Source organism: Falco peregrinus, chromosome 6 (assembly GCF_023634155.1).
Source record: "Falco peregrinus isolate bFalPer1 chromosome 6, bFalPer1.pri, whole genome shotgun sequence".
In the NCBI taxonomy this organism is placed as follows: Eukaryota; Metazoa; Chordata; class Aves; order Falconiformes; family Falconidae; genus Falco; species Falco peregrinus.
The window spans coordinates 46,366,826-46,388,641 of NC_073726.1; the positions used below are offsets into that span (position 1 = coordinate 46,366,826).

At 42.3% G+C, this 21,816-nt stretch overlaps 1 protein-coding gene across 1 annotated transcript in view; it reads right to left on the reverse strand.

Annotated features, from left to right (window-relative positions):
- The window catches only part of SLC17A8 (solute carrier family 17 member 8), a 36,865-nt gene extending 27,055 nt beyond the window's left edge, over window positions 1–9,810 (reverse strand). Inside the window, exons 1-2 of the mRNA XM_005242675.4 lie at window positions 7,605–9,810; window positions 169–421 (exon numbers count right to left, since the gene is read on the reverse strand). Of these exons, the coding sequence (XP_005242732.3) occupies window positions 169–421; window positions 7,605–7,747 (396 nt within the window). The 5' untranslated portion in view covers window positions 7,748–9,810. The remainder of the gene's footprint in view (window positions 1–168; window positions 422–7,604) is intronic.
- Window positions 9,811–21,816: the final 12,006 nt, after the last annotated feature.

Here is a 21,816-nt window from a genome sequence, read left to right on the forward strand (position 1 = left end):
ATTAGGAATTAAGCACCTACACATCTATGTGGATAGAGACTCACGTGTCTCTCTCCCTCAGTTTTTGATCTATGTATATATATGTACACTCAGTACTTTGATATGTCACACTTTGATGATTTTGCAATGGGGTCTGCTCAGAAAAGTGAAAGGAAGATGTTTTCTTACCTGCAGCTCTGGTTTTCCATTAATATAAATAGTGTTATTGTTCACCATTTCCACAATGGCAACGCCCAGGTTGCACCTAATTCCAAAGGAGATGCAAAAGCCCAGACCACTCATTATGGCAATGATGTAGCGTTTGGGCAGCCCACAGCAGTAGCAGTCGCACGGTGCTGGCTTGTGGGTGCTTGCCTGCACAGGCCGCCCCTCTTCCGTTAGCTCAATGTGATCTTCCTCTATGTTGGTGCCGTCAATTTTCCTAAATGGATGAAGAAAGAGAAAATGAAAATGCCTTATTGCCTCAGTAAAATTTTCTGCAATGTAGATGGCCAGTTACATGCTCCAATCAGCTGCTAAATCATCTCCGTGCAAGGCATTTGTCTCTTTCTGATACGATGAGTTAATGCTGGGCAGGCTTTGAAAGGTTGGCATAGACTACACGTTTTCATGAATGACCTCTGGAATTTATAAATCTGAGCCACCTAGCTGGACAGCTAGCTGGAAAAATGTTCACAGGCTATTCACAAGCATAACTGTGAGAGGTAAATTGAGCTCTGTTGTGATAAATTCTGCTGGTTGTTAGGAAAAAATATATATAAAGGAATTAAGCATAACTTCTAATTAGATCCACTAAGCAGAGCTGATGGAGGTTTCAAGAAAAGGGTAAATACAGCACAAAACATGGTTTTGCTCAGCCCAAAACTCCCTATGAATTTGTTTTCACCTGTGAGACAAAAATCAGGGCTATACTGAAGAGAAGAAAAGGCTCCGGCATCAGAGTCCCTATTTAAGATGTAAAAGGTCCAGGGCCAGACCTTCTCTGCCTGAAGGGATTTGAGGCCACATGTCCCCTCTTCTCTGAAACATCCTCTCACCACAAGGTCATTGCAAAGTGAACCCCTGCAACTCCTATTGTTGAATGCATTGCCAATGAGAACTGAAGGAAGACAGCGACTTTCTGGGCTGCCGATTCACCCCTCCTCAGCAGTAAAGGCTGGGATCAAATTTGGTGTGGCACTGCAGTGCAGCTGGGAGGAACCGATAGAGGCGTCAGAGATGTGGGCTCTCCCATTTACTCGGGGTAGGAGCAAATGCTGCCCAGCTGTTTCAGCCTGCAAGAGGTTGCCCAACTAACAGAGGAGTGCAGCTCCTCTGGCTTTGTGTGTCCAGCCTTTCTTTTTCCTACAAGCACGCCAGCTCAAAGATTCATAATAAAAAAAATTACACTCCCATGTAATTTGGAATTGCATGATAGTGCAAGTAAAAATGAATATGGTCTCCCAGTGTGATTGTTACTACTAATATACCATGGTGCAGGACCAGGGAATGTCTCTGGTAGAAAAGGTGAGGTGAGAAAGAGCTGAATACACATCCCTGGACTGCAGTTAATGCTCCCTTTCCTAACATTAACTTCCCATGCATTTGTTTTAAATGCTGAATATGGGTTTTCTGACATGCTGAAATGCTTAGCTGTGAATACACAACTAGCCCACTGAATCCACGAGCTTAAGGTAAAGAGTTTACTAAGGGGGGCCTCGACCAGCAGCTACATTACGAAGCCTTTCAGTTTTGGCATTGCTCTGAATCAGTAAACTCAGGATCCAGCTCCTTTTGTGTCTGCCAAGGAGTTACTCTCAGTACTGTGAAAATGTTAACAGTTACTTAATCTAAAGGAAGCCCAGCTTGCCACATAAAATGATGAAATTATTTCATTCACTCTTTTCTGATAAGGAGTAACTTATTTCCTTCTTCCACACCTGGCTGAGTGTATTTGAAATCTAATGCACTTTGGTTTCCATATACAAATCAGCTATAAAGAAACATTGTCAGAGCATACATGGATGAACTACACCTGGGCGATCTACACAGTAGCTGGTTGGCTCTTTGGGGAGCGTAGTACTGGTTTAATCACAGCTTTCTCCAGTTGCTGTAAGTCTAATATACTACCCATAGTCTAATACATAGTACTCTATACTAAAGCTCTTGCAAACATAGGTGGTAAGTATGGCTTCCTGGGGTGCTTCCTGTGAACTTAAATTTATCTTTCCAATATGAAGTTTTGCTTTAAAATCTCAGCATGTCTAGGCTTTAGGGCTATAGGTCAACCGGTGCATCATTTACTGTATTATTCCTGTTTACATAATATCATAAAATGATTACTTCAGCCTTAGTCTTAGCAAAAAGAGAAAAAGCATGCTACAGTCTATCATCTGACATTTCCAAGAAACACTAGAATCAGAGTGTTTTGTGCCAGAAGGGAACTCCTCGGATTATTTGACTTAATCCCCTGCTCAAAGCAGTGCTAACTGCAAGGTTAGATCATTAGCTCACTGTCAGGCTGGAGGGAAGACTTTGCATCAAACTGGGTAACGCAGGACATGGGGTATTGCTGTGGTGTTATTGAAGGTGATTGAGGTCTTTCGATTCCCTGGCAGGGAAACAGCATTTGTTAGTGAAATGAAAGCACCAAGAGTAACGCAGTCAAGCACTCTAAAAAGGAGACACCATATATTCCGTGCTCTGTGGGCTAATGTGGGTAGGTGTAAAACTGAATAAAATATCAAAAATAAAAGCCTCAGGAAGTGAAAAGACAATGGAATAATTGTTTTTTAGAACCGCTGTCTTCTCAAAAGAGTTATTAACAAACCAAAAGAAGTAATTTAATTGTCTTCCTCTAACATAATCTAAGATATTGATTGAATTAAATCAAAGCACAATTTGTCAAATTTTTGTACCTTTACCAGGTTCTCTATTTATAAGAGAGACATTAGACTGTAATTGGTACATTATTATGGCAGCTGGCCAAGATTAGACACATCATGCAAAGCCAAAACAACTGTTGTGATCTGGAAATTTTTAGCGGGCTGTCAATTCATATAGTCATGGAAATATCCTTCTGCTCCATACTCACTGTAAAAAGCAGTGAGCGAGGACTAGCACTATGGGCCAGCGGTGCCTCTGCAAAGAAATTAATTGTTTTGCTATTATATTCAACTAGTCATTAACGGAAGAATGTTGACGACTGATCCATGACCCCAAATCCCCACAAGTGTATTTCATGCCCCCAGAGATTAATGCTAACCCCTCTGTAGAAGATTTCTCTTTAAGAAATCTATTTTGCAACAGCAGTCCAAAAATGGAGCCAGGATGAAGCACTAGCAGAGCAGATATTAACACGGACAGTGTCTGACCAAGTCTTTTGGCTTTATTTTATTGAACAGGTATATAATGAAGGTATGGCAACTCCATGAAAAGATAAGATATACATCTTCCAATTGATCAATATATTCTGGTAGTGCTACTGAAAATTTCCACTTGTACACCAATGATTTAGAAGAAAACTGCTTCAGAGCCAGTGCGCTCTAATTATCTAATTCATGGAGGAGAGCATTTTGCTGCCTGGGAAATGTTTAGTCCTTACATCAATCTGTTTGCTTTTTTCAGCAAACATACAACCCTTGGCAAGTAAGAAGAGCTAAGCTATTTGAAGATATCTATATCCATGTTCTGTGCCCAAATGTCATAATAACAGTATAAAAAATTTCTCTTCTTTATTGAATGACTACTGTGTCATATACAGAATTTTGGAAGAATGAAATAAATTTTAAAAATTCCTATTAGTAAAAACCCTAGAACACATATAAATCATCAATCTATATTTATGGGATTTTAGCACAGGAATTAGTTATTTCTTCAAAGCATAATGTAGGTGGACTAGAATAATAGCATGTCATTTAATTTGATTAAAAACACATAGATACTACAGTAACAGGAAAATGTAAATATTTGATGTGTTAAAACACATTCTAGGATGACTTTTACCAGATATTACAGTTTTTCACAGGTGGCTGCAGCACAATCATACACAATTTTCAAATCTCACACCTACAAATCCAGCATCAGTCATCACATACAACAGATTACTGATGATCCTGGCATAACTTCAGAAACCTACACACTGACTTTTGAAAAGTATCATTTATCCGAAGGTGGATACAATCTTCTGAGATCTAGTTAACTCTCTAGGCATTTGCCCAAGTGACAATTTTCCATACCAAATCCTGCAATCGATGCTTTGGTACAAAACCCCAGTATACATAGGGATTCGTAAGTCACTCAATGCATGGGATCTCTCTGGCTGGTTTCTGCATGGTATTTGCCTGAAACTCACATCGTGTCTCAAAAATGCACACCGTGGGACTGCAAATTTTTGCAGGGCGGCCTCGCAGTTTCTCCTCAGCCTCAATACGCTGGAGGGATGCCCCTTGGGTGCCGCAGCACAGCACTGCACATGTGCACTGTGCCCTTGCACTGGGGGCCTCACACAGCTCTCAAACCAGCTGAGTCTGGACACGTGTTCGCAGTGCTGCATGGTCTGTGGTGCACTAAACTCTCTGTGCTTGTGCACAAAGGAAAAATCTGAGAGGGCTAAGTCTACAATCCAGTACAGGCAGAGGAGCCCTGTCCAATGCAAGGGTATATCACTCAGCTTCAAGGTCCAAGTTTGTTAAACAATTTAGACTGTCTAATTCATCAAGGGACATCTGCAGCAGCCAGAGCTACACCTACCAGAGCCCAGACTACATACAGCAGCTGTGTGACATAGCCCGTACGACTTTTCACGTTGTGATATTACGGAGTTGTGAACCCACTTAGTCACTTCTGACTTCATCAGTAAGATAGGCGTCTTGGACAAGCTAACAGCAACCGCTGAAATCCTGAGAGTAGACAGAGCCTGAGATTTTACTTGAATCTCATTAATTCATGTATTCATGTGTTCATGAATTTTTCTTACACTAAATAGTAAAAGTGTGCCTGCCAAAAAGCTCTGCAGGAAAACTTTCTTTTCTGAGAAGCATAAGGCTTGCAGAGCCCCAGCTCTGACACCCATTCACCCAAGCCTTGAAGCTTCTAAATTTGCTGTTGTTGTTGTTGTTGTTGCCCCACTGCATTAATCAAGAACAAACCCAATTTTGCATCAAAAACTATTTTGTACAAAACATCTAAAACATATTCTAATATCTCACAAATGAAACAGCTGGCAACAGCCTAAAGAAAGGACACCTCTGGGGTCTCGCCAGTTCAGCCCCCCTTGCCTCCCTTCCAGGATCCAGCCATTCTAAAGTAACCTCCTGTGGGCAGAGCCTTGCTTTGCAGCACTCACAAAATAATCTGAGGTTGCTACACATCTGTGAGGTGGCAGTAAGTTGTTTTATGGTGCTTTAGCATAAACAAGTTTGAACTTGTCTGTGGACAAGCGCTATGGAGCCGCTGGTATCTGACAGTTGGTCTTGCCAGACACTGGCTTCTGGATCTGCTCTATTGTTTGCAAGAGAGAGGAAATGTGTAGGAAGGCATAGACTCATCATATATACCAAAGCTAAAAAGTATTTTTCTACCCACTTTGCTAGTTTTAATCCCACATCAACACATGGCAGTCAGTGAAATCACAGATGGAGACCTAATCAAGAATGCATATTAATATAATTAATCATCTGTTGAACATGAGAAAATAAACCAAATTCTTTGCTGATTTACACCACATTAAAACCAATTGGGTTCTTGAATGAAGAGCAAACTCAAGGTTGCAGCTGGCATGTACATGTATGTACCATCATGTAAAAACAGAAGCATATGCTCTCCTTTGTAGGCTAAGCTGTAGAGAATGAACTTCAAGTAAAAAACACGCACATTCCATTCCTTACAGAAACCTTCAAATATGACTACATATTTTCTAAGAGTCTGCTCAACTTGCAGCAATTCTTACTTAGATCTGACTGCAAGGATAGTAAAAACACTTTGTTGTTTGGATTATTTCCTCCACTGGCTAGTACACTGGTATACATATGTTTAAAACAGAAAATAATTAAGTCCAGCAAACTTTCTTGTATCTCAACTCAGATTTGGTTTCCTTTGATTCAGTAGCAATGTTGCTGAAGTTGGATGCCAGTACTATCAACTGTGTAGGAAGGAGCCTGACACCCTTGACACATGACTACAAGAGGAGAGTAATCTGGATAATTTAAAGCTTGCATACCATTTTGACATAGCAAACCCAGTGTACTGCCGCATCAGAAACTCACTGAATACAAACTCTACAAGTGTTTGGTCAAATTGGCCAGCAGAGCCAACAGCAAAGAGAATTTATGACTGAAAAAATGATTTAACTTGATGTTTTAAAATTAAAATTGAATCCTTGGAATTACTGTAGAGTATCTTTAAAGTAAAAAAAAAGCAAAATGTCAAACTTCATCTATAACACTGTAAATCATGAAAGTTTAACTTGAAATTGTGTGGAAAACAATCTGTTCACATGGTACAGAAACAGTGTGACTGACAATCTATCAGTGCATATTAGTAACTTCTTTAAAAGTGTATGTGCTTATTTTCTTGCATATACATGCTGTAGTATAGTACATGTATGTGCTTATTTTCTTGCATATACATGCTGTAGTATAGTACATGTAAATTATCATACATTTTCTTGTGATCAAATGCATGTTTAGATGTTCCAAGAGCTGGATCTTAACTCAAAATAGCATTCCCAAAAGAAGGTAAAGGTATGGGTATAAAAGCAAATACAATTCTGTTGCTAAAAATACATTCAGTTAAAACGCTGGCCTGATCCATACAAAGATTTAACACACTTAACATCAAGCACACAAGAAATGCCACTGAATCCTCTGGCTCACATCTATTGATTGCACAAATACATTTTGTCAGTGGCCACTACGAATAGAAATAACCTTCCATTTAAATGAGAAATCTCTTTCCCTTTATGAAACTGGTGATTTGTTACATTATATTTTCATTTATAAAATAGTAAAAATATTTCAATGTTTTGTTTCATAAACCGTTGGTTAAGATAAAAATCTTTAATTCTTTTTTCCTTTTTTATAGCAAACAGCTGCTTCTCCTTTTTCTCTTTCTAATTTGTTAGTCTCAGTAAACACACGCATACGCATCCCTACTTAATACATTTTCTTCTACTGATTTGGAACAAGTTTTTCAAAAAAGCCCCTGTAATTTAGGGTTGTTAAGTCTAATTTCAAGAGGCATCATTTTGGGAGTGTTAATTCCCATTAAATCATCAGTTTTTCTCATGCAAGCTAAACCACAAAATTATTTCCATTTAATTATTTAGAAGTTTTTTAATTAAAACACTTTTTCATGCTCTTTGTAATATTAGAATGCTATTTTATAACTCATTTTCATGTTTGGTTTTTTGTTTAATATAAATATTCTATCATCTATAGTCACATGCTGTTGTAACAGTGCTCCTTTTACATCTTCTGTCTTGCAGCAAGATAGCTCTTACTATCTGAACTCAGCAATTTTGCAACTCTCTATTCTGTTTTATGTTTATACATTTTTCTATATTTCATTTCTCTTTAATAAATTGAATGAATGGACCTGTCTGGGAATGTTCTGTTGAATTTTACCTTCTCAGATTCCCCAGTGAGTCACTAACGGTGCTCTTCACCTCTTCCTTTCCTGGGTTAAAAAATCTTTCCTTCAGTGAACTGAACCCTTTGAAAGGCATTTTGTCTTTCTTCTTCAGTAAATCCCTTATGTTAACAAGCATTTGCTTCTGCTGTCATATTTCCCGACGCCAGACTCAGAAGCCTCTGCCAGTCCCTTCGGTGACCTCCACAATAACAACCAGTTGCTCAAGAAAGAAGCGTGGAAGAAAAAAAAAAAATAAGAATCAAAACAGATCTTCCAAAGCCAGAAAGTCAGTCGGGAAGAACTCTGGAGCAAAACCCCCTCCGAAGCTCTCAGGGACTCGGCGGTGCACTTGCAGCAGCTCTGCCGTGCATCTGTGCAGGCTTGGGTACCAGCCGGGGCAGCTAGTCGGGATGCTGCAGCTGGCAGCCCGGAGGTGCTGCCGGGGGCCGGTGTCCCTGGGCAGGATGCGGCTGCCTGCTCCACAGGCAGACCTCAGGCTGCCTCGCTGGGGCTCATCCTCAGTGCCCGCCTGCCTGCCTCCCTCCCTCCCCTGCCTCTTTCACACCGAGATCCTGTGCAAGGTGGTGCTATAGTAACGGACACAATACCTGTCCCTCAAGCCACTCCAGTTCATTAATAGGACCTCATCTATAGCAAGGGCGAGAAGTTTATTAAACATTTATGAATACTTTCTGCAGGGAGGGAATTGGTGCAAGCTACATTTCACGTACACTGTGTACCCCTCGCTGAGACGAGCACCCCTACCCCAATGCACCTGCTGGTTTGAACCCAAAGCCACCTTCCCCAGCATGGTCATTTATTATTGATGTTCCTGGGCCCTTGGGCAGACAGAGGCAGAGGTGCGTTGGTGCAATGCTGTTTGAATAAGCAAAGAAAGACCAGCTATAAATTAAATGCATTGCATTTTTGAACTACAAAGTAGCTGAAAGAGGTGAACAAGTCCAACTCTATGAGACTTCATGATGACATTACACTTTTCCCAGCATGGCAGAAAGCACTTAATAAAAACACTTGTGGAAACAGAGCCCAACAGTAGACTCGTCACGCCTGCACATTGGCTGGAGTCAGATGAAGAAATTCTGCTTTTGGCAAGGACTCTGTTACTGGATTTGGGCTATGGATGACAAGGAAAAGAAAAAGATGCCCCATTTAATATTGATTTTGGGCTCCTGTCAGCTGTTCCCTGGGTGGAAGGGAACATAGAGACTTTCCAGGTTGTTAGAAAAATGGAGAGCTTTGCATTTGCCACATTCCCCTTGCTCTCCCAAAGAAAGTTAAATTAAGAGCCTGTCAGTGCCATCAAGCCACCAGCAAAAGAACTGGTTTCCCCTGGAAGCCCCTGGCTGAAAATCGCCATGTGAAAGGCAGGTGGACAGGCAGCTGCCCCCCAGGAACCCTGGCTCCCGCCCTGCCACCAGCCGCCTGGTGCCCCCGAGCAAGCTGCTGCAGCTCTGCTCCCTCCCTCCTGCCCTATACCTGTCGTTATCCTTCCGATAAGGATACATAGCGGCCATGCTTTTCCCCCTAACTTCTGTTCAGGGCTTGGTCTACCCAGGCTCTACAGAGAGAGAAAAGGAAAAAGAAAGAAAGTGATTTGTCCAGAGAAACTACCCATCTGAGTTGTTTCTACTTGCAGACTCCTCATTTGGGTGTTTGAACCAAGTGAGTAGGGTGGAGTGGGATGTAAATCTGGGCCGAAGCAGGGCAAGGACTACCTGCCCTTCCATTCCTCCCCTGGCTTCTTGCATGGGCCACCAGTCTCTGGGTTTTAGATGCCTCCATAATACACATACCAAATGTCTGGATTGTCCCAGCTCCACTATGAAGAAGGGAATACTGGAAAAAAACACCTCCTCACAGTTAGGTGAGGCAGACAAGCAGCCTGCATTGAAATCCTTCATTCCTAGTATAAACACAAAGAGAGAGCAGGGAGAGAAGAGAAAAAGCAGTACTTTGGAGCTGAGCAAGTTTTGCTTGGCTGGAGCCTCTGTTGTTCCAGTTTCTTTCACTCTGAATAATTCATGTGCGGCAGGACTGCGTTGGAAATCTCCAGACTCAGCGCAGCTACCTGGCACCTTTATCCTAGCAGACAGTCCCCTCATAGCAAGCCCTGAGTGCAACCGAGGTGGTGGGGCTGGCCAGCTCCCAGCACTACCCGCCCACGTGCCTGTAGCAGGGCTTCTCTGGGCCTATTTCTGGCTGGCTGGGTTGAACAGCAACCGCTCTCACCGCCAGCTCAAGGAGTGCCTTCTACACCCGCCCTGCAGCATGTCTTGCGGCCCTGGGAGCAGCTGCACCTCATCGTCCTCACACTGCTCAGGCTTGAATCTGTCCACCTCCACAGCTGAGCAAGAGGAAGAAATTCCTCCTGATTTCTCCCTCCATACCCCTAGCCCCGGCGCACCCTGGCCCACCGGGCATGCCAGCAGCTCAGGCAGCAAAGTCACCACTATGGAGAGGAGCACAGACCCAGGCAACCACATGCATTAAAACAGGGTCTCCAGTTATCAGAGTGCACACAAAAAATGAACCCTAGCAGGCTAACTGCCAGGCATCAGAGGTATGAAATTTTTTTAGGGGTATATACATGTAGAAATATGTAATTAAATTGTCTTCCATTTAAACAAACATGTATTTGCTAGTATTTGGTATAGTTTCCTGAATGCTCTTCAGGTAGCTGAACACCTGAAACCATGTAATAGCCCAGCTCCAAACTGGAAATGGTGCAAATTCCAGTGCACAGATTTCACCTTGGAAGACTGAGGCTCAGGTTGGAAAGCGGTGCTCAAAGCCTGTATCTCTCAGCAGCTGTGGAACAGAGGGGTTTATTCTGCCTTTCTTTCTGGACTTCTGGTCCTACTTCAGTTAGGGCACAGAGGAGACGTAAAAAAGGAGCTTATGCTCAAAATTCAGTGCTTTGTTCACTTATCAACACGTTCTCTAACTGCATTCAGCACGGAAGTCTTAGATCTGTCCTCAGTGCATTTGGGAATGCTTCAAGCAGCTCCCAGATACATCCTGGCTGTCACCTGGCAGGGTTTGTCCCCCTCACAGATGGAAGGGCTCTCCTTAGCAATATTGCCCACCTCACCACTAGCAGAACCGTACATTTCTCACAGCAGGTTTCACCTCTCCCTCCTTTTTACGCTTTGCAATCCTTCCACTGACCGCAGTGCTGCAGCAGTAGCCCCTTTTGAAATTCAATGACCCTTTCCCTAAGACGTAAAGAAAGGGTGTTACTCTTGCTTTCCTGCAAGGAGGCTGCTTGGCAGGAGCAGCACTCCTTCTCCACTTCCTTCTCCCCAGGTTCACAGAGTAGTAAAAACCCCAGACTCCAAAAATGCTGCTGCAGAGTGTCACAGCAGCTTTGCAGTGCCCTGCTCCTGTTGGGGCACCATCCACAGGGGCACCACCCAATTCCCAGCAAGGATATGCTGGATGAGGCCATGGCAATCCCTATGCAACTAATCCCGGTACACATTTTGGAGCATCAGCTGAGGAAATCTCTTTTCATTGACAAGACCTAACACAATAGCTCTTACGGACACAGCTGTCACTGTTTCTACTTTTTTTCTTTCCTGTGTTAAACCTACACCTGAATTTTCTTTTGCAGACATTAAATTGCCCCATTGTGATTCTCCTTCTGATGTTTCAGACCTTAAAACACATTGTATTATGTCATATCGTTGTAAGTCTGCTGCATGCAAACTGGAATCTAAGCCCAAGACACAGCATGATTTAGGCCTGCACTTGCAAAGAAATATTTTGCAAAATTAAAACTAATCCTAGCCCATACAACTTGTAGCTCCTGCTGAAACTACAGACTTATATCCCTGAAGAGCCCTAGTAAGGCTGTATTAAAACTATATTTTAGAGGCAATATGGACATAAACCCAGCACGCAGACAGGCACTGCTGTGGGCTGCTAGTACACTATCGTTACCTCGGGTGCTCAAGAGTAAAATCAGTTGTAAGAAAACTCGGAAACTGGTCAAGTGCTCATATAGGATGTGCCATTCTAATAACAGCTGTGCCTTGCAGACATGGGGCTAGATTTGGAATTGCAGCACCCCTTAAGAAAAATAAGCATGAAAACATCAGATCTACAATAAGCATAACTCTCACCTGGAAGAATAGTTTGTACAGGTGCAAGTAAACGTACACCTAGAGCCTATCTAATTTCTTACAGTTATTTCTTTAGTTGAAAAGCCAGGAAAAGTCATCTTCATGCTACTCCTACTGTTTTTTCCTCAAAATAATGGTGGTGAAAATGTCTTTGCCACATTCAAAAGAGAGAATTTTGCTGGTTTTCACTGCTGAAATTACAATGTTTCACTGCTGACTGGGTAGCATACACATTTCATGTGCAGGTGTCATTTAGTGTGCCTCTCAACTACAATTCCTGACAGCCTTGCAAGCAGCCACTTCTGCCAATGTTTGTAAAACATACAATTTTGAACTCCTTACAAGTACTTAATGATCACAGTCATTCACACCCTGACACTAACATCCTGGGAAAGTCAATTTAACCTTTTTGTGTCTCTGCTGAATTAACATAAAGATGCTTTACTTCCTGCTGTGTGGTCAGCCTTAACAATAATCAAAGGCTGCTGGGGTCCTCCAGTGGAAATATGGGCAAGTGCAAACTGTTGCCTCAGCCTGAGTAATCAAGGTAAGACTAGAATAACCGTGTTAATTTTTAATCGGTTTCTTTTCAGTTCAAGGCCATGTGATCACATCCCTGGTGCTTGTGAGCTGCTTGCTGGAGCACAGTTTGCTCTTGTTATTCCCTTGGAGGAACTTTACTTTGGTAAAGTGAGTTAATTATCTGTGGCTCTGGGCTTCCCAGGCGAGTTTGTCTTTTAGCTCTTATCAAGAGCTCAAAGGCTGGAAAATCCTGGCTGCCCTGACTCCCTAACTTAAGATTTCTTGGAATTAAATTGAACTAAAATATTTCAATATTTCAAAATTCAGTGTCTTTGGATGTTTTAAATACCTAATTTTTCTTCCAAATGGAGCAAAGTAATGAAGCAGGACTGATGAATACTGCCTTCATCTGCACATAGACATTACGACTGGTAGACTTTGATGTCTACAGCAGTGTGAATTTGACAATGCTTTTCCCACAGACAAGATCTCGGTAAAGTTCTCTGGTAGATTTCATAGAATCACAGAATCATTTAGGTTGCAAAAAACCTTTAAGATCATTATGTCCAACTATTAACCCAGCACTGCCAAGTCCACCACAAAACCATGTCTCTCAGTGCCACATCCACACATCTTCCAAATACCTCCAGGGATGCTGACTCAACCGCTTCCCTGGGCAGCCTGTTCCAGTGCTTAAAAACACTTTCAGTGAAGAAACTTTTCCAAATAGCCCATCTAAAGCTCCCCTGGTGCCACGTGAGGCCATTTCCTCTTGCCCTGTCACTTGGTACTTGAGAGAAGACACCAACGCCCACCTCACTGCAACCTCCATTCAGGGAACTGTGGAGAGCAGCAAGGTCCCCCCTGAGCCTCCTTTTCTCCAGGCTAAACAACCGCAGCTCCTTCAGCTGCTCCTATTAGGACTTGTTCTCTAGACCCTTCACCAGCTTCACTGCCCTGCTGCGGACACGTTCCAGCACCTCAGTGTCTTTCTTGGAGTGAAGGGCCCAAAACTGAGCACGCTATTTGAGGGGCAGCCTCACCAGTGCCGAGTACAGGGGGACGATGCCTTCCCTGGTCCTGCTGGCCACACTGCTTCTCATACAAGCCAGGATGCTGTTGGCCGCCTTGGCCACCTGGGCACACCGTGGGCTCATATTCAACCCGCCACCAACCAGCACCCCCAGGTCCTTTTTCCCCAGGCAGCTTTCCAGCCACTCTGCCCCCAGTCGTAGCGTTGCCTGGGGTTGTTGTGACCCAGGTGCAGGACCTGGCACTCAGCCATATTGAACTTACACAACTGGCCCCGGCCCATCAGTCCAGCCTGTCCAGATCTTTCTGTAGGGCCTTCCTACCCTCAAGCAGATCAACATCCCCCCTCAACTTGGTGCTGTCTGCAATCTTACTGAGGGTGCACTCGATCCCCTCATCCAGATCATTGATAAAGATCCTGAACAGAGCTGGCCCCAGTACTGAACCCTGAGGAACACCACTTGTGACTGGCCACCAGCAGGATGGAACTCCATTTACCACCACTCTCTGGGCTCAGCCGTCCAGCCAGTTTTTGACCCAGCGAAGAGTACGCTTGTCCAAGCTACGAGCAGCCAGTTTCTCCAGGAGAATGCTGTGGGAAATGGCATTAAGGGCTTTACTAAAGTCAGGTAGACAACATCCACAGCCTTTCCCTCATCCACTAAGCAGGTCACCTTGTCACAGAAGGAGATCAGTTAGTTAAGCAGGACCTGCCTTTCATAAACCCATGCTGATTGAGACTGATCACTTGGTTGTCCTGTATGTGCTGTGCGGTGGCACTTAAGATGATCCATTCCATAATCTTTCCCAGCTTGAGGTCAGACTGAAAGGCCTGTAGTGCCTCAGATCTTCCTTCAGGCCCTCCTGGTAGACGGGCATCACATTTGCTAACTTCCAGTCAACTGGGACCTCCCAGATTAGCCAGACTGCTGATAAATGGTTGAAAGTGGCTCAGTGAGCACTTCTGCCAGCTCCCTTGGTACCCTTGGGTGGATCCCATCTGGCCCCATAGACTTGTGTGTGTGTCTAAGTGGTGTGTCTAATCCATTTCCCATTGGATTATGGGGGCTTCATTCTGCTCCTTGCCCCCATCTTCCACCGCAGGGGGCTGGGTAACCAGAGAACAACTGGTCTTACTGGTAAAGACTGAGGCAAAGGTGGCATTAAGTTCCTCAGCCTTTTCCTCATCCTGTGTCAGTACATTTCCTCCTCCTCCTCTTTTTGTTGCTAATGTATTTATACAAACATTTTTAATTGTCTTTTACAGCAGTAGCCAGGTTAAGTTCTAGTTGGGCTTTGGCCCTTCGAATTTTCTCCCTGCATAACCTCACAACTTCCTTATAGTCCTCCAGAGTTGCCTGCCCCTTCTTCCAAAGGTCATAAACTCTCCTGGTTTTATGGAGTTCCAGCCAAAGCTCTCCGTTCAGCCAGGCTGACCCTCTTCCCCACTGGCTTGTCTTTTGGCACATGGGGATGGCCTGCTCCTACACCTGTAAGATTTCCTTCTTAAAGATTGCCTGGCCTTCCTGAGCTCCTTTGCCCTTCAGGACTGCCTCCCAAGGGACTCTCTCAACCAGTCTCCTGAACAGGCCAGGCTCTGCCCTCCCAAAGTCCAACCCAGCATTTCTGCTGCCTCCCCCTCCTCACTTCTCCGAGGATCAAAACCTCTATCAATTTTGTGATCACTATGCCCAAGATGGCCTCCAGCCATCACACCACCCACAAGTCCTTCTCTGTTCACAAACAGGCCCAGTGGGGCACCTTCCCCCGCTGGCTCCCTCACCAGCTGTGCCAGGAAGTTACCTTCCACACACTCCAGGAGCCTCATAGACTGTTTCCTCTCTGCTGCACTGTATTTCCAGAGACATCTGCTAAATTGAAGACTCCTCATGAGAGCAAGGGCTGGAGATAATGGAAGTCTCCCAGCTGCTTATAGAATATTTCATTTTCATCCTGGTTGGGCAGTCTGTAACAGACTTCCACCATGATATCTCCATTGTTGGCCTTCACTCTGATTCTTACCATAAACACTCAATCCTCTTGTCACCATCGTAGGCTCTGGACAATCATAACACTCCCTAACACACAGAGCTAACCCACCACCTCTCCTTTGCCTATCCCTTCTGAAGAGTTTACAGCCATCCATTGCAGAACTCATTGTGTGAGCTATCCCACCATGTTTCTGTGACGGCAACTATGTCATCATTTTCCTGCTGTGCAACAGCTTTCAGCTGCTCCTGTTTGTTGCCCATGCTGTGTGCATTGCTGCAGATGCACTTCACTTGAGCTGCTGATCCCGCCACTTTTTGGTGGGAGAAGTCCTAGCTCCTACATGACCATTCTCAGGCTTCTGTGGTTTCTAACATATCAATAACCCTTGTGTCTTTGATGCCATATGGATCTCCATCACCTACTCCACTGAGATGGCAGACCAAAGGACCTTGCTAGCACACCATTCATCAAATATTGGCATGTTGCCCCCAGGCTTACCTCTAGTGAGCCTGGTTTTATCCCTTCCCCACTTCAAATCTAGTTTAAAGTTCTTTCAATGAGCCCTGCTAACTCCTATGCAAAGATCCTTTTCCCCCTTTGAGATGGGTGTACCCCATCCGTTGCCCGCAGGCCTGGCATCTTCTTGGTATCTTGCCCAATGTGTGCTACCCTACTGCCATTTTTAATCAAATCTAGGCACTTAAGATCCCAGAAATCTTTATTCCTATGATAAGGGTTGTAATCAGCTCAAAAGTTAAGAGAGAACACAGAGGAAGGGACAAGATGATCCCATATGTTTTGTTTCAATAGGACACAAAGCTAATACCACATTTGGGGCCCCAAGAAATCACAAGATTATAGCTTAGGAAGTATGAGAGTTCATCTCTAAATGGGTTTATTTTGCCACTTTCTTTTCTGAAGTTTCAGAGAGCATTAAAGTCACTCAAAGCTGAAATTGTCAATTCATCTCAGGAAGCAAAGCATTAAATAAGGCAAATAAAAATCCTCCAGTAGGAGACAAGAGTTGTAATACTGCACTTCTCCTGGAACAGGGGCACCGCACACAGGAAACAAAAATGCTTATGTGATACTTGCCCATGGTCAGCTTCTTCAGGGAAGGGCACTGCAGCAGCTTTAGCTTTCTCCTGAAACCAATTATTTCCGAAGAAAACATGTCAGCCATGGATTTCACATGACAGTCAGTTTCATCCATTGTATTTCCAACAGAAATCACATCTGTAGATACAGTAAATAAAAGAAACAAGAAAAGAAGGGTCCAGACACAATAAAAAGAACACACATTTAGACATGTTGCAGAAGTGGCCATATAAAGATCAGTGTGAGCGAAGATCATTTCATTCACAGTGTAACCAAGTACCAATCAACCAGAGTTAATACTGAGTGATAATACTTTTCAAATCCAAACCTTACCATGGCACCTACTTGCCGAAGCCTCTGTCAGCCTCATGCTCCCTGGAAACATGGGATTATCAGCATCAGGGCATGAGTTCAGGATTCAGAGGGGGAGATCAGGGTTCCTAGGTGAGTTTCCATATTACTTTCTCAAAGGACTTTCTTTCAGCACTTCACACGTGCAAAGGCCCGCCCAGAAGACAAGCATATATTATCAGTAGACATGAAACTTTGGGGTGAAACTGTTTCTCCCTTTGTATTTGTATAGTCCCTGGTGTACCGGAGACCCTATTTCTATTGGCAGCTGTAAGAGTCCTTGCAACATTACATAAAAGAAGGATACTATAGGAATTCAGTCTTTAAGAGCTACAGTACCTGATGTCAGATAAAAGGGGTGACCAGGGATTCCATGTTATACAAGCATTTGGATTAAATTATCAGAATGGTCCTTTGGGTTTTGAAATCTGTGGTTTTCCAACACCTGCATTTTTCCTCCATAAATGAGGATGGATTCAAAGACTTCAGATTTCTATTTTACCATAAGTGAGAACTGAGTCCTTTCCTGCTGTGTCAAAATTCTTTGTGCTGAGTCAAGCCAAATCAAATTTTCAGATGTTATGTTTGTTTCCCTAATGCCTGCAGCAAAGCCAGCATTAATTTCAAATGGTTAAAAAATTCATCTTTAGTTTCTGTTTCCTGATCAGATAGCAAATTGGAAAGAAACTGGATCACAGTTGGACAAGAAATAAAAACAGAGGCTCCTGGGATGCTAACAACAAATAAAACAATAATGGAAATAACAATTGTTATTTATAGTTTTTCTTACTTGAAACTGCAGATTAAGTGGTAATTACTTACACTTTACACAGTAAGTAGGAGGGCTTTAAAAACAATTCTGTGTAGAAAGTTACTATGTGTAGTATATCTGTTTCCCCATAAAGAAAAGGACAGAGCTTCTATAGCATCGCACCAACTACAGATATATTTAATGATGATTTCTGTGCATACAGGAATACACTATGTTATTTAAAAATAGGTCCTTTTGTACTTTCACAAAGCAGTATAAGGAAAGTCTCATAGCTGGATAAGAACATTTCTGTGTTTGCAGTTGTGTGTAAGTTCCTTGGGTTATAGTGACACCTTATGGTAGCTTTACTGTATTTTACAGATCGACTTGAAAGTTAAGATCTCTTACAGCCTTTCACAGCCTGTCACTCTCAGCAAGGAACTACTTCGATGTTTTCAGAAATCTTTTTGTTACAAGTTACTCAAAAGATCATTCCAACTCTTCAGATTTTTGGTTTCCCTTTTTCCCTTACCAAGAAAATACATTTTGAAGGGGAATAGTCTTTGGCACTGACTTCTCTCCATGTTTAACAGATATTCTATGCCAGGTAGTACCTGTGTAACATGCCATTCAAAAGCACCTGTGCTAATACGCAGCTTCTGAGTACAGTTTATTACTGGACTGATTCACGAAATTATAGCATGCAGTTCATTGTGTTCCTCTAATCCCACATCTGATCTCTTTAAAAGAAAACGTCATAATAGAAGTTAATGAAAAAAATCTTTCCTTTTAAATGTTGTTGAAAACCAGACCTGTAGGATACATCAGCATATGGCCAAACCAGCTACCATGTGAAGACCAGAACTGATAAAACCTGCCTTACTGGGGCTCTCCCTTACATGAATTTTCTAGTGTCTAACAGGAGCTATCTCACTCTACTCTCCTTCCCTCACTTGAAGTGCAAAGCTGGTCCCCCAAATGAGCTCATAATTTTCATAAAACTTAGATTAATACCTTACCTGTAGTATTTTAATCACACTCTCATCAAAAAGAGGTTGAAAGTGGGCAATAGGTCCAAAGCTGCAAAGGGCTGAGGGAATGAAAGAGAATGATGAGAAGTCACATGAATCCTAAAACAGCTGAAAACATGCTACAGTTTCCTTGGAAGGGGGAGATGTGTTTATACTGAACTGCACTTAAGGTTTATTTGTACTAGAATAAAATAAGCTCCAGAATACCTTTTATGTAGCCCCTTCTCATTAAAAAAAATTATTATGGCATAGACAGAGACAGTTTAAAATGGTAAGTCATCTTTTTGTTTCATTGAGTAAAATAACTGTGTTTAAAATGTCACCTCTTACGATCTATAAATTAAGAAACTTAAACTACATGGTTTTGCCAAACTTTTACAGACATTCATATTGCTACACTAGCTGAAGTAACTGGCTAAGCACCTAGCAACAGCTACAGGGTTTTTTGAGAGCAGGTATCAGTTCTATTTCCATTTAAAACTGCTAGTTTTTCAAATTGAAGAAACTGAGCAATGCCAAAGAAGAAAAACCTTCTCTTCCCTTACAACACATGCATAAAAAAGAAATAACGAAGAATGCAATTCATCAACTGCAGCATCTTGAAGGACGTGGTGACCATAACACACAGGTCAGGACAGTGCTTGTAATTACTAATACTTCTGTTGAAATAGATTTGTTTTTAAACACACAGGTTTAATATAGTTCCTTTCTCATGAATCTAATCTCTATGTAGTTTTACATACTGAATATTTTACCTACCTTTCACCAGAAAATCGTCTGCTACAGCAAAACGGGGAAAAGTAAGTAATTCATTCAACTTTCTAATCACAGTTATTCAATCTAACAAAGCAGTCATTTCCAATGAAAATAAACACACAGAAATTAAACATCCCAGTAAGTGTTACAGCTAAATTACACCTAAGCTGAGGCAGCTGCCCAGCAGCAGCAGCTGTCGGGACCATCTGAGCTCTCTCATGAGCACCCTCTGCACAGGCAACTCGGGAATGTGAACAGAGCATGTGGGCTGGGGTGGGGGCTGGCGGGGGCCACACTCTCAAAGAAAACAGGTCCATGTCTACAGGGCTCGCACTGGGCATTCTGGCAGAGGACAGTTTCCACTCTCCTTTCTTCTTTTTTTGTCAGTCATTCCCTGAAATCTGCCTCTCTGTGCTGAACAGTTGCCGTATCGTTCTGGGATCTGGATTTAACAATCCTCAGGATCATTTACCTGCAGTTGCTTTTAACATTTTTCCCTCAGTCTCATGCTGCCCATAGAACAGGTAGCAAAGGAAACAGATGCCTACTCACCAGCCACCTCCATCAGACAGTCTGGCAGCTTGCCAGAGCTGAACCACCAAGCAGAGATGCAGAGCCTCAGGTTGGGTTCCCTTCTGCCACCCCTGATGGCAAAGCAACAATCCAGCTGAAGAGCAACAGCCACCAAGTCCAGGTTGCCACAGTCTTAAACTCAGCATTCTCTTACCACGTACCACCAGAGAAAGACACCTGTCAGGGCCCTCTGATTTTTGTTACCCTTCCACGATTTTACCCAGGCCTGCGCTGCCTGCGGGAATTGATGCAGGAAAGAAAATCAAAGAGAGAGGACCTGCAAGAGATGGCTGTGCCAGAAAGGGCCTGGAAAAGTACCAGAGACAGAATCCTATGAAAAATTCTGACAAAAGAAGTGCTATACATGGGATTGACCTCACTTAAGCTGCTAATTATGTGTGAAGAGACCTCCACTTACTTAGTATCTCCAATGTGCAGAAAATCAAGGCTTTGTACTATCTATGTCATGAAAAGAATAAGGAAACACCTCTTACCCAGCAGCCAGTTAATGATCTCATTACCTTAATTAATAGTTATAGTGCTTGTTTAATCAAAGACCTTCAGCTGTGTGGTTCTGGTTTGCAAAATGTGGCAGTAATTATAATGCAAAGGTGGTATTTTACTGCAGATCTTCTTGTAATGGTTGTCAATCAGTAAAAATCAAGCAAGGAATTCTTCAGAAAACATAGCGCATATATGCACCATCAAACTACAAAAAACTCAACTAATTTTACAGTTTTCTGCTTGCCAAATAAAAAAGATTAATCAATAAATTAATCCTGTATGGGCCAACAATGAAAATACATTAGTACTTTATACTGAAATCGCTCAGATTGCAGAAATAGCATTTAGTATCTATCAACTCAGAAATCCACACCAAAAACTACTTCTCTTGCCAGTTTTAGACAACAGATCAAGGCTTTGAGCACAGCTGGCATCAAAATTGTATGTAGTGTATTCCAGATATTTTAAATTATATTTTTACATACTTTTTTTTCTATATTGTAACCAAGTAAAGCCAGGCTTTGTAGCATAAGGCTTTTTGGGGAAAGGTTACGTTTAAAGTTCCTGTTTAACTAAAGTATGAAAATGACATTTTAGTGTGATTTTAATCTTCCTAATTCTCCTGCTCTGATTTTGTAAGATACAATTGTTGTAAAATACATTTTTTTAATAAATTCCTTAAAATCAACCCATAAATAAATAAATAAATTTGAAAAAAAAATATCTATCTGGTGCCATGTTAGGATAGATTCTTTAGATAAAATTTATTGCTCCGGTTATTGGTGTATCCCATTACTTTGTTACCATTTTTGCTTATTTGTACTTATTTGAAGTCACTTCTGTGACATCAGCTAAGCACTTATTCACAGCTTTTGTGCTATAGGTGTCTATTTTATCAGCGCGGCAGAGGCAGAAATCTGATTTCTAGGTTTTGGGTTCTCTTTTCTAATTTGTTGCATTCTTTTCTCTATTACTTGAATTTTCTGTTCAGAAAGTAAGCCAGTTATTCTTCCTTGTGGTATCTGGTTCTTAAGACAGCTGCTGGAAAGCAAGCTCTTCAAAATTCTGTTTTTGTTTACTCTTAAAACCATAGCCTGAAGCTAGCGTTAAGGAGATGCAGAGACAGAAGTGAACAAATACCGCCTGCGTAATACCTTCAACTCCCAACACCTAAACCCTTGGTTTTCGGGTCAAAGAGAATAATGTTTTCATTAATATAGTTTCAAATGCAGCTTCTGCTTTAATTATTCTTGATTTGAATGGCGATACAGCACAGTGTAAAACCTAGTCTTTTGAATGTTGTGCAAAAGGTGATGCATTTTAAGAGATTCCATTTAAAAAGGCTAAATAATGATTAAGGCACAAGCAAAAAGCGTGACCAAAAAACCCTTCAAAAATTGGTAAGTCGATATAGGCAGGCCATCTCTATCATTTCTATGTTGCTCCACAT